The sequence below is a fragment of the Crocodylus siamensis genome, chromosome 5 (genome assembly GCF_052110815.1).
Source record: "Crocodylus siamensis isolate JL-2025a chromosome 5, ASM5211081v1, whole genome shotgun sequence".
Lineage (NCBI taxonomy): Eukaryota > Metazoa > Chordata > Crocodylia > Crocodylidae > Crocodylus > Crocodylus siamensis.
Window position 1 is genome coordinate 72655764 of NC_143399.1, and position 17201 is coordinate 72672964.

The following is a 17201-nucleotide window of genomic DNA, read 5'->3' on the forward strand; positions in this document are numbered from 1 at the left end:
AAGTTGTATCTCAAGTGCTGGGCAAGGGGTCCCTGTATAACCAGCCCCCAACATGCTCCACCTTGGAGTTAGCCACACCTTAGCACTGAACAAGGGGTCCCTGTGTAAACAGCCCCTGACATGCTTCACCACAGAGGTGGCTGCATCTCAGTGCTGGGCAAGGGGGCCCAGCACGAGCAGCTCCTGATGTGCCCCACCCCAGACGCAGCTGTCAGAGGCCAAAGCAGGTGTGCACTGGGGCAGCACGAGTGGGTGGTTTTTACGCACTCAGTGTCTTGCTTAAGAAGCAAACAAGGAAACAACTTTCCCCAGAATTTCCCCCTGGGTGCGTAGTTGTGTGGTTAATGAAATAGGGCCAGACACGAAAGAGCAGCTGGGGAGGAAGGGGAGAGAGAGTGTGAGACAGTGGGCTGTGGGGCCCGGGGGTCCCCAGGGACTGCCGTGGGAACTCTGGCACAGAGATTGCGCTGCACCCCAAGGATTTCACAATCACTGCCAGAGGGTACGAGGACTTGACTCCCACTGCCTTCCCGCACCCACAGTGCCGTGCCCGGACTGCACAGCTGGCCCGGTGCTGCATTCCAGCACCCTGCCCCCAGGCAGTGTGACAAGTCCCTTGGCGCTCCAGCTGTGGCAAAGATGTGCCTTTGGGCAAGGGCACAGCCAGAGACTTGGGTCAGCTGATAACAGACACCAGTCCTTTTGGTTCTCTGGGATGTTGGTTGATTCCCCAGAGGCTCTAAGGCCCCAGGTCTGGGGGAGGATCTGCTCACCCAGGGCTTTCCCAGCTCCCTTCTTTCATTCCTTCCTTCCTTCTCTCCCCTCCAAGCTCCTGTCTTCCCCAGTGCTCCTCCATCACCCCCCCAGGTGTGTCTGCAGTGGGGGATGGGAACCCCCCTACCAGAGGGAATGAGGCCCAGGGGAGCAGACAGGGGTGGTGGTGGTGTCAGCTGTGGGATTACAGCATGACCTCATTTCCACCCCCCCTTGAAAATCTTAAAGGGAGAGAGCACACTGCCCCGACGCCAGGCATTCTCCAGATATGTGTCATCCCCCTGGGTAGCAGCCACCCACTGCACGGGCGGGCGGGCAGCTCTGCTCGGCAGGCAAGAGAGGCTTCGAGGCAGCTTTTTTTTCTGAATGGAAAAGGAATGAGTCAGGATGTGTGTCATCCTGTGAAAAACCCGCTCACACTTACATAGCGGACACAGTCCCGGTATATATAGACCAATGGGTAGTGGTGTAACATGCACACACACACACACACACACACACACACAGGGCAGCCCGGACTTGTGCTCTGTGTCCTTCCTCCGCAGGGGGCAGGCTGGGGGGTGCATGTGAGGTGTTTCTTTTGCTGGACCCAGATTTGTTTTTAAACTTACCTCACAAGCCCCCCCTCCTAAAAAGAAAAAAAGGAAAAAAAAGACCCTAGATTTTGGCAGCAGGTGTGAAGGTTTTTTGGGAGGGGGGAAAAGTTGTCCCCCACCACCACACACACACACACACACACACACACACCTTGAGCTCCCCAAGCAGCCAAGTTACCAAAAAAGCCATCAACCTAACCCATTAACGGAGAAAGAGCAAAATATCCCCGGAGGAGAGACTCTCCCACCCAGGGAGGTACCTGCCCTCACCGCCAGCCTGCCCCAGCCACACTCAGCCATGCACAGTAAGTCCAGATTTCTTTTTTTTACCTAAATTACCAAAAAAAGGGGAAGGGATATATGTCACTTTGTGTTTCCAAAGGAGCATCTCGCTGTTAATGTACTGCCTTTGTAGTCCTCAGGACTAGAAGCCTTTCTGGGGCAGGGAGGGCACTGCCTGGGTCCCATGTCTGTCCCAGCTGGCTTGTCCATCCATCCATCAGGTGTTGGGGTGGTGTTTCTGGGAGCTCCAGGCAAGCTCTTCATTAGATTATGTGCCTTTGTGGATTAGAGGCAATGTCCGTCTAGTAATACGTGCAACATGTGGATGAGTGCACCAGTCTTTATGCATATATCTGCATGTCATTTGCATGCTAGGTGTTTAGGAGATGGTGGATTGGTGGATTGGCAGTGACCCGCGCAGGTCATGGTTGGGCAGAACGGAGGGATAGCTGGCAGTGCACTTGGGTGGTATGGGCAGCCGTGACCACCTCAGGATTATATATATGCATGTACACAGCATTGGGGATGCAGTGTCATGGCATGATGTCCTGTTTAGCTTCTCCGCTGCCTGCAGTGGGGAGCATGGAGGTTCAGGGATGCATCCCATGTGCAGAGGGGTCTGCCACATAGCAGGGGGCCCATCTGAGAGGTTAATTTATGCTATCAGGCATCTGGCCTGACATGTCCAGGCAGCTCCCTCAGAGGTGATTCTCACAATGTCAGTTCACTTATCTGATTGAGTTGCAAAGACTCACCTGCCCATCCACTACTGCCTCTACCTCTCCATCCATCCATCAGCATGCAGTTCTCCCTTTAGATTCTCTCTCTCGCTCTCTCTCTCCCTCTCTCTCTCTCTCCCTCCCTATCTGTCTGAAGTCAAAAGAGTCTATCTGCCTGCCTGCCTCTATCCTCTTTGATTATCTATTCATCTGTCCATTCCCATATACAACTTGCTTTCCACACACACTCTTCTGTCCACCTATCTATCTCCATACATCTCCTCTGTCCATCAACCTACCCATTCCTCCATCCCCCTCTCTTTCTCCTCCCTCTCTCTTTCTCTCATCTGCCCGTCTCTCCATCTGTGTCTTGAATGCTTGCTGCAGTCCCTCATCCCTATAGGACCTTTCTCATCCATCATGTTGGGCTGAGGGAGCTGTTCCTGCTGTCTTGAGCTGGGTGTCTGTCCATTCCTGCAGGAAGTACACAGCTAGCCCCTATCTGCAGGCCAACAGGACTTGTGGGCAGCACACAGCAAGGCAATCCTATAGCAAGCTGTGAATCCTGGGGGCTGAGGTGTGTATGTGTATATGAGTGTGTGTGAGTGTGTGCATGCGCACGCGCATGCATGTGTACACATCTACATGGAGGCTTTTGTCCCATACCCATGACTGCAGACTTGCGAGGGACTCACTGGACAGAGCTGGGGGCACAGCCTTCCCCTATCTCCTTGGGCAAGGCCGGTGCCCACGGAGGAAGATCCCTAGGGGTCCTAGCTGAGGCTCCAGGAGACATAGTAGTGGGGGCTGGGCTCCTCCTAGGGTCTGGGTGGCTCCTGGGGAATGGGGTCCTCCTGGGGCTATGGTGACTCTAATTAGCTAGCTAGGAGTGAAAGGTGTTATATAGGGGCTGGGGGAGTGCAGTGCAGTGCAGGAGTCAAATTGGAGAGAGGATTGACCAAGTATGTGCGTGCATGCGTGTGTGTGTGTGTGTGTGTGTGAAGTTTGTGGTTCTGTGATCAGATGTGAGTAACCCTGTCCAGCCATACCTGCTGTTGTTGTAATTGTGTGCATAGCTGTGTCAGTCTGTGTATAGTCACATATGTAGCTGGACCTGCAGCTGTCTGGGGGCAGTAATGTGTCTAGATGTGCTTGTATAGCACTGTATGTAGGCAGATGTTTGTGCAGTTGCCATTGTGTGGATGTCTGAGTTTGGGCAGCAATGTGTAATTCTGTGTGTAGCGGTGTGTGCATTTGTACATGTGGCTGGGCAATATTTTGTGCATAGCGCAAGCTTTGTATATATCTGTGTGTGTGTGTGTGTGTGTGTGTGCAGCAGTGAGTGTCTCTCTGTGGGACTTTGTGTCATGTGTATAGTTTTGTGTGTATAGATGTGTGGTTTCATGTATAAATGTGTGTCGGGACAGGTAGCAGTTTTGTATGAGGTTGTGTGCATGCAGCAATGTGTGTAGTTCTACATGTGTATAGGGCAGTATGCAGTGGTATGTAGCAGTGTATTTAGTTGTGTATATGTGTACAGCAATGTGCAATGGTATATAACAGTGTGTAGCTGCTTGTATGCACTGGTGTGTGTAGCCTCATGTGTGTATGTCATTGTGTGTGTGTATGGCAATATGTAAAGCCCCATGGTGTTCGCAGCTGGTATATGTGTGTATTTGTACACATGCACGGGGGGGCATGTGTAGCCTTTTCCCTGCCAAGCACTTCTCCCCCAGCACAGCCCCTGATGGCAGCCTTCTCAAATCCCTCCCCTGCTGTCAGCACCTGGAAGCAAGAGCATGGTCCTGGCTTTGTGGCAAGAGGACCGGGCTAAGGGTGAGCTGAGAGGCCTGTTCCATCCCCCACAAAGGGGGCGGTGTACGCTCCTCCTATCCATCCATCTGCTCTCCATCCCTATGTTCATCCATTCACCCCTACACTTCATTGTTTCATCTATCCCTCCATGCATCTGTCTATCCATCCACCACTGCACACCCCACTTCCATCCATCCACCCATCTGCCCATCAGCCTGTGTACCCACCCCTCCACACACCTGTCTGTCTATCCAACAGCCACCCCCACACACTCATCCATCCATCCATCTGGCCCTCCACCTACCCTTACACAACCCTTGCCTCTCTCCCTCCTTCCATCCATCCATTCCACCTCCCTCCATGTCTCTCTGACCTGGTCCCCACTCTCCAGTCAACCTGCGGGGCCTGGAGTCTCTGTCTTTCTGATACCATCTGTCCCTCAGGACTCGTTAATTGCACACCCCCTGCTAGCCCCCTGGCTTCCTCAGTATCCATTCAGGACCAAGAAATCATGACATTCAGCTTGTGGATACAGGGCAGGACATGGTCATGTGTTGCTATGTGCATCATGCATGGGTTTTGCAGGCACACACGTGCATAGTGCTTGTGTGTGTAGTTTTGTGTTGATGGGTGTGCAGTTCTTGTATGCACAGGCATATGATTTGTGGCACTGTCATTTTTCAGGAGTGCTTATCCCTGTTGCATGTATGTGTGCAGGCGGAGTGGGTTGAGTCTTATGTACTGATGCATATAGTCTGGGTGAAAGTAGACATTGCATCCGTATGTATGGTTTTGTGTGAGCAGGTTTCTCATATGCATTTGCATGTGTGGGTAGTTTTTATACTTGCATACTGTGTTGGGGTGTGTTGTGTAGTCTCTGCATGTTTATGGGACAGTTTGTGTGGGGTATTTTTGCATACACATGTGTATTTTGCATATGCAAAAGTAGTTTGTGTGTGTATATAGTTGAGTTCTCTTCGATATAGATGAAGTTTGTATGCAGTTTATGGGTGCGTAATTCTGTGAACTGTTTTTGCATGCATGTGGAAAAACATGCATCATTCGTGTGCATATGTTGTGTTTGTACTTACATATAGTTTGTGCCTTCTCCTTGGACTGTAGTCCTGTCATGGTGGAGACGCTTGTGTGTGCCGATGACACTCAGGGGTATGTTGTCTGGAGTCTCGTACTCCTGGTAGGTTCTCCCCCCCCGGACAGATTTGAGGCAAGGTCCCAGACTAAGCATGGTCCAAACTCCTGAAGACCCCAACAGCGAACCAGACATACTTGAGGCCCTGCTTGTTCTCTGTGGCTGTGAAGGGGGATGAGGGCTACAGTAGGATAGACGTCTCTGGTTGTCCTGGACATCCTTGCCACTGGGTTCAGGGCTCCTTCCTCTCAAGTTTGTGTGACTGTTCCTTGCACACTGGCTTCCCCATGTTAAAAGTTGTTACACTCAGGCCTCTGCCAGGTTCCCCTCCCTCCCCTCCCCGCAGACATGATCTGCATATTGAAGGATAGCTGAAGAAGAAGGACAGTTTGTGTAACTATATGGTTGTTGAGTGTTTGCAAGTGCAGCCAGTGTGTACGTAATGTTGGTTGTGCACGTGAAGTTTGTGTATGCAGTTGCTGGGTGTACATGGGTGTATGTATGTGTGGTTGTAGAGCACCTGTGTGTGCAGTTGGTATGTGTGGCTCTGGGTTCCTGTATGTGTAGTGTGTGTGTGTGTGTGTGTGTGTGTGTGTGTGTGTGTGTGTACAGTGCCTGCAGAAATCCTCATACATCAGGAGGGGTGTTTGTGTATCACATAGTGATGGGCACAGGTGCCCTGTGGATGAAAGCGGGTACGTGTGCAAACCGGTCAAGTTACAGGGGGGGAGGTTGAGGTTGGGGTCAGCCCAGTCAGTGACGTGTGTGAAAAACCACAGACAGTTTTGTCCCCCAGCCATCGTCCCCATGCTCATTCCGATGTGGTGAGAGCACCTTCCCGCCGGCAAGACAGGGCCTGTTTGTGTGCGCGTGCGTGTGTGTGTGTGTCTGTAAATGTGGGTTTGGTTTCATTGTGCATGTTTATGCTTTTGTGTGGCTGTTCCCATGAGCATGCATTTCCACAGGTGTTCGTGTTTTGCTGTTTGAGTTGGGGTCCAATTATTGTTTGTATGTGTATGTGCTTTTGCTCTATGTCTGTATGCATATCTTTGTGGGAATGTTTGTGCATCTATGTGTCTGTGTTTCTGGACTTCTTTGCAGGTTTGTGAATTTCTGTATTTATTTTTGTGCATGCATGTTTCTTTGCATGTGTGCCTGCATGTAGATGTCCTTACTTCTCCAAACATGCATTCCTCTGCATGTCTCTCTGTGTGTATTTCTCTTTATGTATCTATGTTTCTGTGAAGGTGTGCCTATGTCTCTCCATGCATGAGTGTGTATATGTGTTTTGCCATGCATGTTTCCCTGGGGATGCATGCATTCCTGTGTACTTCTCTCTCCTTGTGCGCATGTTCCTGTGCGTGTGTTTCCCTGTGTGTGTCTCTCCATGCATGTGTCTCTATTCATATGTCAGCATGTTTGTGTATTCCTGTGGGTGCTGTCCTTGCTATCATTTGCCTCTCCTGGTATCAGCCCTGCTTTACACCTGTGGACTTTGTGAACATGCCTATGCTGCTGTACAGCCCTGTCCCTAGCCCCAAGCACACTGGGGTTGTAGGGGGATCAGGTCCTTGCCCTCTCCATACCATGAGGCAAGTTAGTGTCCAGCCTCAGCCCATCCAGCTTAAAACTGTAGGAGCCAGACCACCGGGAGGCAGTTCCCAGCCACTCTGCCACACCAGACCTGAGGGTAGGGATCCCTGCTGGGCTGTTTAATCTCTGGGGTTCCACCCTCTGCCATTGCCCCCAGCCCCTCCACCCCCCACATAGTGGCAGAAAGGTGTCAGATAGGCCCAGTCTTCCTGACAGCCTTTGAAATGCACCTCCCGCATGGGGGGGTAGAGGAAGGGGGAGCCAGGCGCCTGCCCATGCAGCCACCTTGACTCACCACTGCACATCACTCTTTCCAGCAAGCCGGCACCAGCCTCCCCCCAGCCCTGGCCCCAGGCTCCTGTAGTGCTTGGGGAAAAGAGAAGGGGCAGACAGGGCCACCCCCACTGCCCCCGGCCCTTCCTTAAAAGCCAGGATCCAGCCCCTACATTATCCTCCCATCCAGCTCATTGTTGTGGTAGCCAGTGCCCACTGCCTCGACTCCCAGCCCCCCTTCACAGACATCCCTGATGTTCCCCCTTCTGTGTCCTCCCAGCCCCCTCCTATGCCCCCACTCCACCCAAGTTTACCCTCTCCATATCCCCCTGGCCTGCCCAAATCCCCTCCAGGGTTTGAGATTAGCTTTGTGCAATGCCCTGCTCCAGGAGTAATCTGGAATCACTGCTCCTCTTCACATTTACATGTTCAGTCCTACAGACTCGCAGCCTCTTCCTCCATCCCTGCCTCCATCCATCAGCATGCAATTCTCCTCCTAGATGATCTATCTGTCTGTTTGCACTGTGTGATGTGTTGTGGTCAGTAAGGGACCCACCATAGTACTTTACAGCCCCCACCATGTGCCTGCAGCGCTTGCCCTGTGATACTGGGGGAGAGTCTTCAAGTGACAGAGCAGAGAGGTATTGGAGGTTCTCTGATATACACCCCAATCTGTTAGCTCAACCACACCCAGGCCTGTGGGTACCCTCTGGTGATGGTCCATGGTGACCTCTGGTGATGGTCCATGGTGAGGCAGAAGGCAGGAGTCAGAGGGATGCAGCTGGACAGGCAGTGGAGAGACGGGGAAAGGGGAGCAGCCCAGGTTAGTGGAGACAGGGTGCAGGGCTGTCCAGGCAGGGTAAGTCACAGGCTACAAGTCACTGGTGAGCTGGAATGAGCAAATCCACATGGGGATCTGCATATGACAGGGTGGTGAGGGGTGTAGTACAGCTTGCATGTGTTCTTTCTCTCATATGCACACACACACATACACGCTGGTGCACCCAGCAGGGAGCCACAGCGTGGAGCCCAGTGCCCGCTGACCATCTTTTCCCCTTAGGGTGGGTGTGCCGGCTGCTGATGGTACTGCTGAGCCTGTGGGAGGGGCTGGGGGCTGCACCTGCCCCACGGGTGAAGCCCTCAGATCCCAGGGCCGACTTTGACGCTGTCATCAACCTAGCCAAGACCCTGCTGAGCGACACAAAGCACCTCTTCACCCACTTCGTATGTACATACTCTGGGTACCTGCTGTATTCTGTGCCCTGGTATCCTGCCCTTCTCCCTGCCCCAGATCAGCCCCACCATCCTGTCCACCCTGGCATCCCACCCTCACCTCTGCCTCAGATTAGCCCCATGGACCCATCTAACCCGGCCTCCAGGCTCCCCGATGCAAAGCCCTGGTGCAGTGCTGAGCCTTGCAGTTCCCCTACGACCTGGGGGCTGGTGCCCGGTCTGACCCCTCCCTGTACCCACAGAAATCTCGGTTCCCAGCTGAGGGGGAGCATAAGTTGGACACGCTACCTGTCCTGTCCATGAACGCTGTGGAGCTGGCCAGCATCCAGGTGAGAGCGCCTTGGAACCCACCCTGCCCCTCAACCTGTGGAAGGGGCCAGTTGATTACAGCAGGGGGCTGGGAGCCAGGATGCCTGGGTTCTATATGCTGATTGTGGGAGGGAAGTGGTGTCCAATGGGTCAGAGCTGTGATTCTCAACCCTTTAGACTCAAGGTACCCCTTGGGAAAATGCCTACTTTTCACTTTTCTTTTGACTATAGAATAATAGATCAATTATTTTGTGGTAAGGAACTCAGAAAACCACAGCAGGCCAGAATGTGGATTCCTATTTGAAATCTCTGGGTTCATCCTGTGAGACTTGTGTAGGTGTCTACCCACCAAACAGTGTTAAAATGACAAAGCACCCTTAAAAGGATCTTGCAGCACGTTGAGTCAGAATCACCAGGTTAGAACATGAGGGACTGGGAAACAGGACCCTGTGCCCTGTACCCAGCTCAGTGTCTCTCTTACAGAAGGTTCAAACTCATTCCTGGGACTCTTGATTGGGACTGCCCATGCTGTCTCACCTTATTCACCCCTTATTCCCTGTCCCCTGCAGGTACCCAGTGGCCTAGTTCGGCTCAGCGCTGACCTGCAGAGCTATCAGAAGCACCTGGATTGGCTGCGCAAGGCAGGACCTGTACTGCGGCCCCTAGAGCCTGAGCTGGGTGCTGTGCACAACCGACTGGAGCGCCTGCTCAGGCGCCTGGAGCACCTGGTACGTGGGAGCAGAGTAAGGGCCAGAGTGCTGGGATGGGCAAGACCTGGGTGGGCAGACTAGGTTTAATGCGGAGTAGGGTTTGCATCCCGGGTTGTGCAGGGACTGCATCCTAGGAGTGTGCAGGGGCTGCATACTGGGGGAAGGCTGAGCCTAGGCACTTGTGAGGGGCAGGGCCTGGGCAGTAGGCATGGGACAAGACCCTAGGTCCTTGTTGGGGGCTTCAGGGACACGTGCACATGCAAGAGAAGGGCTAGTGCTATTCATGCATGCACACTCACCCCCTTTCCTCCTCTCTCCTGCCAGATGTCCCGGCTGAGCTTGACACGCTCCAGCGACACACTGCCCTCACTGCCCTCCCATGGCACACACTGGTCCGTGGTGCAGGCTGGCCATGCCATCTTCCATAGCTTCCACCTCTATCTGGACTGGGCCGCCCGTGCCCTTGTTCTCATCCGCAACAAGCTGTGACGTTTGGAGAGCAGCAGGGCCAGGGGGGCACAGAACCCCTCACCTTGGACCTGCTGGGACCCTGCACCCAGGCAGCCTCGGTCTGCCGTGGCACCCATGTGACCGCCCTCCCCAGGGTGGCTGGTAGCAGCGAGGGGGTGTCCCAGCCCCCAGGGATGTAGCAGAACTATTTATGCAAGGCGCTATTTATTTATTTATTATGGTCAGGATTTCCTTTCCTTAGATCAATTAATGGCTCATTAGCATCCTCCCCCCACCATGAATAAGTATAACCTTCCTGAAATGGGAGAATGGGAGAGGGAGGGATGTGGGTGCACACCCCAGGGGGAAGGGAAAGAGAAGGGAAGAGTTCCTTCCCATGTGCTCCCCGCCACCCACCTCTTCAACAGTCCCCCCCCCCGGTGACCTTTCCTGAAGCAACGGCGCCACCTCGTGGCCACTCTGTGAATTGCAATATCATCCCCCTGGCAGGGTGGGAAGAGCAAGAGGTCAAGTCACCGTGCCTGCCCCCAAGCCCCATGCATGCCCGTCTGTGTGACTCCCTGTCCCACTCTGTGCCCCACGCCTGTGAGGCTGTGTGTGATGGCTTCCCACAGGGCCACAGCCCTGGACACTTCCAGCATGCACGGGTTTAAAGGTCAAGGGCATGAGGGCAGCAGGCCCCGGAGCTTACCCCAGCCAGGAGTCTGGTCCACATTTCTTCCACCAGTTCCCATTTCTGGGAGCAGAACCCCAATATCCCCCAACCTCAACCCCAACGCCAGAAGGACCACCAGAAAGACCCAGCGTGGAGCCTGGGCCCACAGAACAGGAGCAGGCAGCCTCTGGGGCGGGGGGGACCCCGAGCCCTGGTGTGCCGCTGTGCGCGTAGTTTGGGGTGCAAGCACCCACGGAGCCGGGGGTGGGGGGAGCCCATGTTCACGGGGAGATGCCCGGGTAAAGCCACGTCTAGGCACGGTGTCGCGCTGCAGGCCAGCTGCCCTGCGCGCCGGGCCCGACGCGCCAGTGGCGGTCCCACCCTCAGCCCGCCGCCGCACTGGGCGAAGCCCTGTATGTCCAAACCCCGCTCTTCCTCCCTGGCTCCCCCTGCCCCTCAGCTGGCTCCCAGCTCTTGCTGGGGGCCTCCCCGATATAAATTATTTAATTTATTACCTAGATAGAGACCGGGTCTTTTTGTGAATGAACGCGGACTGCAGCCCCCGCGGGGGGTTATTGTATTGGGGGGTTATTTATTGATCCGGGCTTGGCCTCCGCCCCCTCCCTGGTTTTGTAATAAAAAGGGTTTCCGAGGAGAAGATCTCTGCGTTTTCAATAAAGACCTTGCGCGGGGCGGAGGGAACCCGGCGTCCCGGCCGCCGCCCCGCCCCCGCGGGCCCCCGGGCCCCGATCCGTGCCGGGGCGGGGCCAAGGCCGGGGCGGGCCGGGCCGGGCCGGGCGGTGGCGGCGATGCGAGCCGGCGCCGGGGCCCGCCTGGCCGTGCTGCTGCTCGGGCTCGGGGGAGCCGCCAGCGCCGCGGGCCGCTCAGGTAGGGCGCGAGTCTGGCCGGCCCCTCCCGGGGGAGCCGCGGGCGCGCCCGCTGCAGCCGCGTGCCTGGCCGCGCCGCCTCCCTCCGGCTGCCGGGGGGGCGTCGAGGGCCGCGCGGGGTCCCCCGGAGCGAGGCGGGTAACGCCCGAGGGGGGCAGCTGCGGCGGCGGCGGGGAGAGCCGCCCCGGGCTGGGGCAGCACGTGGCGTGTGCGGGCAGGGGCAGGGCACCCGGCAGCATCTGGGTCAGAGGCAGGGGGCACCGGAGAGCATCGGTGCGGGGCTGCAGGGCGCGGCGCAGTGCGGGAGGGCACAGGTTGCTGGGGGCTGGGAGCTCTGTCCGAAGGTCTCCGCGAATCCTTCCTGCCCCGGCTCTCTGCCCAGACGCTTGGGGGAGAAAGGAGAGCGAGCGCCCACCGCCCCTCCTGCTCTTAAGTCCCTCGTGCCTCTTGACTATTTCCTTCCCACTTTCTAGCCCAGGTTGTCCCCGTGCGGCCATATGAGGACTGGTGGGCCTACAAGGAATCTTTGCATGGCAGCTTTGTCCCCGGTAGGTGCCTGGGCCGTGCTCCTGCCCCGCGCAGGGTCCTAGCCTGGCTGCTCCCAGGGGGGCTGAGGTCTCCTCTGTCCTCCAGCTCTGGCTTCCAGTACATAGGAGAGGCGCCACACGTGCGCCCCGGTGTGCTCACACACATACACATGCTCCTACTTGGACACAGGGACACCTGCAGACTCCTGTGTGGCTACACATTTGGGGCAGATACACACAGATGTGCACTTGGTTGCATGCAGTGGCAACACATAGGGGGTGCACTCCCTGCTTAGGCAGCAGGCAGAGGGGGCAGGCAGGAGTGCTGGTGCCCCCACTGTGAGCACCGGATGAAGCGCTGTGGCCACTTCCCAGTTGGTGCAATCAGCTGTGTGGGAACACCCCCCACCCCTTGGTAAGTGCATGCATGTACACCCACACTTGGAAGAGCAGATGAAGCAGTGCCAGCCTCGGGTAACAAAGCTGTTGTGGGACAGAGATACTTCCAAGGGATGTTTCAGAGTCATCTGCCTTGGGTGATCCAGGTCCCCTCAACACAGGGGGGACATGTACAGGGTGCATATGGTACACATGTACCCCCTACAAAAAGGTGCTGTTGACACTGTCAGTGGCACCTGCGGATGGTCACCACTCACCACCCCACGGCCTGCGGATGGTCCGTGGCTCCCACAGGCCGCTGCTGACGCTGCTGGCAGCATCTGCAGGTGATCGGCTGACCCTTGGTCAGCATTTGCCACCTCCCCACCCCCCCTCAACAGCACTGGCGGTGTCTGTGGAAGCTCCCCCGCTTACTGCTGCCACGCTCTCGCTGCTCCCCTTTGCTCCTGCTGCCGCCGTTCATGTCTCAACATAAACACCTCTTCCGCCAGCTGCTGGCCCAGGCACAGCATCCTTTGCAGGGAGCTACCCCCACAAAGGATTCTGGGATGCAGGAGGATCCCAAGCTGGGGTGTGCCTGATGAAGAACAATGTGGGGCAGGGGTCCCAGGGGCCCCTGAAGTCTGCAGTGGGGCAGAAAGAGGTATGATGACACCTCCACGCCCTGTTTAGTCCCCCTGAAATCAGAGCCATTAGTTCAACACCCAGAATCCATTGTGGAGAGCTGCTGTGCAAAGGACTTTGGGATGTGGCTGTCCAGACCTTCCTGGTTGGACCAGACTCCAGGGAGAGCACTGGGGACAGGTTCAGGGGGGGCGCAGCCGAAGAGGGGGTGGGGGCCCCAGTGTTGGGCAAATACAGAATGCCGCAAACAAGCGCTTGATTTCCCCACTCAGGGCCGCCTTTCTGGGGCCTAGTAAACTCAGCATGGAGCCTATGTGGTGTTGGCAAGCGCCAGTCACCCGTGGATGTGGACAGCAGCCAGGTGGTGTATGACCCCTTCCTGCCTCCCCTGCGCCTCAGCACCGGGGGCCAGACGGTGAGTGCGGAGGGGGGGGAGCATATGTGAGCATGTATGAGATCTAGCCCCTGCCAGTGCATGTGTGACGGTGGGTGATTCTTTGTACTGGGTTAGGCATTTGTCCAGTGGTATCCACTTGTCTGGGGGAAGGGGCACATGTCCACTGTGTGTAGGGTGTCTGGCCCTCCGCCCGGCAATGCCATCAATCAGTCCTCACCTGCAGGTGAGTGGCACCATGTACAACACGGGGCGCCATGTGTCCTTCCGCCCTGAGCAGCTGCAGCTGGTAAACATCTCTGGGGGGCCCCTGCTCTACAGCCACCGCCTAGAGGAGCTGCGTCTGTACTTTGGGGGCCATGATACCACTGGCTCCGAGCACCGCCTCGACCAGCAGCCCTTCCCTGCTGAGGTGAGATGCCCACCTATCTGCTGACCCATGGGCCAAACCCCTCCCCATGTCCACTGCCACCCCTTCTTCACCAAGCTACCACACCCCATCATCCACCACCACCACATGGCATGTCTCCTTCTCCACCCGAACTACAGAGTGGGCTCCTCTCCCACTTTTTCCCAGCAGGCTCCCATGGCCATATGTCCTTCCCCCATCCAGACGCTGGCCCTTCCCTAGGAAGGTGCCATGGGACCTCACAGCCCAGCTATTTGGGGTGCCCCTGTGGAGCCCCCCTCCACCGCTCCAGGCCTCCTCTTTGTGCAAATCAGGGAGACTGATTAGCCTGTTATTGGCACAATCTGCATACCTCACTCCATGATCACAGTGCTGCGCTGGGGAAGGTTGTGAGGGGAGCTGATCTGGGAAGGAGGACTGGGGCTGCACAGGGTAAGGGGTCACACCATGGAGGTGATAACTGTGTTGGGGGGCCAGGTGCTGCTGTGAGGGATGGGGACAAAGCAGGGGCTTCCCCCCCTCCCATCACACATACACATATGCACCCCTTGGGCCCAGTTGGGTCAGACCTGGCTTGCATGAGGCAGGGAGAAGGGATACTGTTAGTCTGTTAGACCTGTGTGTCCCAATGGCCTTTCTTCCCCAACCAGGTGCAGCTGATCCACTACAACCAGGAGCTGTACTCCAATGCCTCGGAGGCTGCCCGCAGCCCCAATGGGCTTGCCATAATCTCACTGCTGGTCAATGTGAGCCCCCACCTTGCCCCCATCCAGGTCTGGTAGAATGCTCCCCTGTCCAGCCCTTGTGGAGCAACCCTTTTAGCTCTCTCCCCTGAAATGCCCCCACCTGACCCCTCAACAGATCTGACTCTCCTGATCAACCACACAAAACTGCCCACCCCCTTGGGAGGTCTTCCCAGATCTGCTTTGCCCAGCTTGCACACAGAGTGACCTCCCAGCCTCTCTTCCCCTTCCCACATCAGCCCATCTGGAGCAGGCCTGTCAGCTAACCCCCACTCCACTGGAGGAACAGCACAGAGTACCCCCACCCCAGTCTCTGGAGCAACCCCCCCATGCAGCCTTTCAAAACTACTCCCTGCAGGCTAGCACTTCCACCTGCCCCACTTCTGCAAGCAATGACCCCTTCAGAGCATACCTGCCTTGCTCCCAGTCCTTTCTCTCCCAAGCAGGCCTTCTCCTCATCCATTTCCATGCCCTGTGGCCTCCCCAGTACCCTCAGGACTCTCCTGTCCCACCATGGGGGCACTGCTGCCTGTCCCACATGTCTGCCCAGGTATACAGCCCCAGATGCTGCTTCAGAGGTGGCACTGGCATGCCCTCACCCCACTTTCTCTCTGCAGATTGGGCCCAATTCCAACCCTTTCCTCAACAGACTCCTCAATCGGGAAACCATCACCCGGATCTCTTATAAAAGTAATATCAGGGGGCACCAGCATGGCTGGGCAGTGGTGGAATCAAGAACTGAGGGGGCAGGGGATTGCCCATTGGGGTGAGGGGCACTGGCGGGGGGGGGGGGCAGGGGGCTGTGCATCAAAGTGAAGGGCTGGTGGGAGAACAGGGTCCTGTGGGTCAGGGTAAGGAGTACTAATTTATCCGCTCCCAGATGATGCATACCTGCTGCAGGACCTGCACATGGAGCAGCTGTACCCTGAGACATTTGGGTTCATCACATACCAGGGCTCCATGACAGCGCCCCCCTGCTACGAGACTGTTACTTGGGTCCTCATTGATCAGCCCCTCAATATCACCTCCATGCAGGTGAGGACCAGGTCTGGAGGACCCTCCTCATCTGCAACAATCCTGAATTCTAGGGACTATTCAAGGGGCCAGCCCCCGGCTGATCTAGCCCCTGAGATCCCCACCCTGGGAACCAGGGCCTAAGACTATCCCTTTGCCCAGACCCCCTGTCTGGGCTTAGGGCCTAGCCACCTCAGGGGTCTGGGCTTCAGGGAGCCCCCAAAGGGAATCCTGATGCCCCCCTTGCTGAGCTATACACTCTCTTCCCCGCCCCCAGATGCATTCGCTGCGGCTGCTGAGCCAGAACCTGCCGTCCCAGATCTTCCAGAGCATGAGCGACAACTTGCGTCCGCCCCAGCCCCTGCACCAACGCAGCCTACGCAGCAACCGCCCCCCCCACCAGCCCCCCCACCGCTGCACTGGGACCCGCTTCCGTTTGCATGGTATGCTCCCCACCCCCAAGGAACAAGGCACCCAGCCCCACATCCATCAGCCCGAAAGCCTTGGGAAACCAGACATCCAACCCCCACAGCCCAGGGAACCCAGTCCTCCAGCCTCAGCCCTTTTCCCCCACTCCCCTCCCAGTGCAGATAGAGCCAAGGCATCCTGGTGGGGGGGCAGGGAGGGGGTTGGGGGAACACAGTGCATCGGGTTCTCACATCCCATCCCCTCGCACTAGTTGTAGCTTAGGTCATTTCTCCTGTTCTGTTAACCCTCCTTTTTTCCTCCTTCTCTTGCAGTGGATGGTGCCAGACCTGCCCAAACTGTCAGCTAGCAGGCAGTTCCTGCACCATCTGACCAGACAACAGGTCCCTTTCCACAGAGGCAACTGGGGAGTCCCTAACAATATGAGGGTCCCAGCCCCTTCCCCCTAACCATGATGCCATTCCCTATCCCCTAGAGTGACAGGTGCTATGCTGGGTCACTGTTTGGAGGTAGAATTTGGGGTGGAATGAGGGTGTCTGCCTCAGTATTGCCTTCTCTTCCAAGGTTTCCCCAGTTTAGCTGTGGAGGGACCATACCCCACAGTTCAGAGATCAGAATGCCACCAGAGTTGTCCTGGGGGGCTGCATCCCAATACTGGGGAGAGGGTCCTTGTCTTAAAGTTTGCCTCCAGGGGCTGGATTAACCCCCTTAACTCAGTGCATCTAAACTCTGAGAGGGGATAAAAAGGGTCATTCAGGCCTTGACAGCTGGTGGCATCCCAGATGCTACTTGGGGTGCAGACCCCATGTCTTGGGTCTGACCCCATGAAGCAAGCCCTCCCAAATCCTGAACGAGAAGGCTGAGCCTAGGCCCCCAAGATACAGTGTGTGGCTTGGGATGAGGGATGACTGCTCCCCGCGGCCACCACCCCCCAGGCAGGAGAGGACTGCCCTCTGGCAGTCAAGTCAGTCAGAAGAGAGGGGGCCCTGGGGGTTGGGGATGATTTTTCAGGGGGTCTTACTGCAGGGGTGGGGGGAGGAGGAAGAACTCAGTCTGAAATTTAAGTAAATTGTATGAAGATTATTAAAAAAAAAGAAACCCAAAGCAGTGTCCTCACCTTGAAACAAGGGTGGGGGAACCAGGCCCTCTAAGCCTAACCACTGGCTCCCCTCCACCCCGGCTAGCTCTAATAACATCC

The 17201-nt window shown here is 56.4% G+C and overlaps 2 protein-coding genes across 3 annotated transcripts; both read left to right on the top strand.

Annotated features, from left to right (window-relative positions):
• Positions 1-1294: 1294 nt before the first annotated feature.
• On the top strand, positions 1295-11179 carry IL11 (interleukin 11). Its single transcript, XM_090048656.1, has 5 exons — positions 1295-1675; positions 8263-8426; positions 8678-8764; positions 9314-9472; positions 9779-11179. Exons 1-5 carry the CDS (start codon positions 1669-1671, stop codon positions 9941-9943), a joined length of 582 nt encoding a protein of 193 aa, XP_089904782.1. The 5' UTR covers positions 1295-1668; the 3' UTR covers positions 9944-11179.
• A 125-nt stretch (positions 11180-11304) lies between these two features.
• On the top strand, positions 11305-17054 carry CA11 (carbonic anhydrase 11 (inactive)). Of its 2 annotated transcripts, none has more exons than XM_090048965.1 (9): positions 11305-11468; positions 11941-12015; positions 13290-13432; positions 13638-13823; positions 14471-14593; positions 15181-15253; positions 15444-15598; positions 15855-16020; positions 16318-17054. In XM_090048965.1, the coding sequence occupies exons 1-9, from the start codon at positions 11390-11392 to the stop codon at positions 16350-16352; spliced, it is 1035 nt and encodes a 344-aa protein (XP_089905091.1). In that variant the 5' UTR covers positions 11305-11389; the 3' UTR covers positions 16353-17054. The 2 variants fall into 2 exon arrangements, with proteins under 2 accessions (XP_089905091.1, XP_089905092.1); XM_090048966.1 differs by having other exon boundaries at positions 11309-11468; positions 14471-14566; positions 16318-17052.
• Positions 17055-17201: the final 147 nt, after the last annotated feature.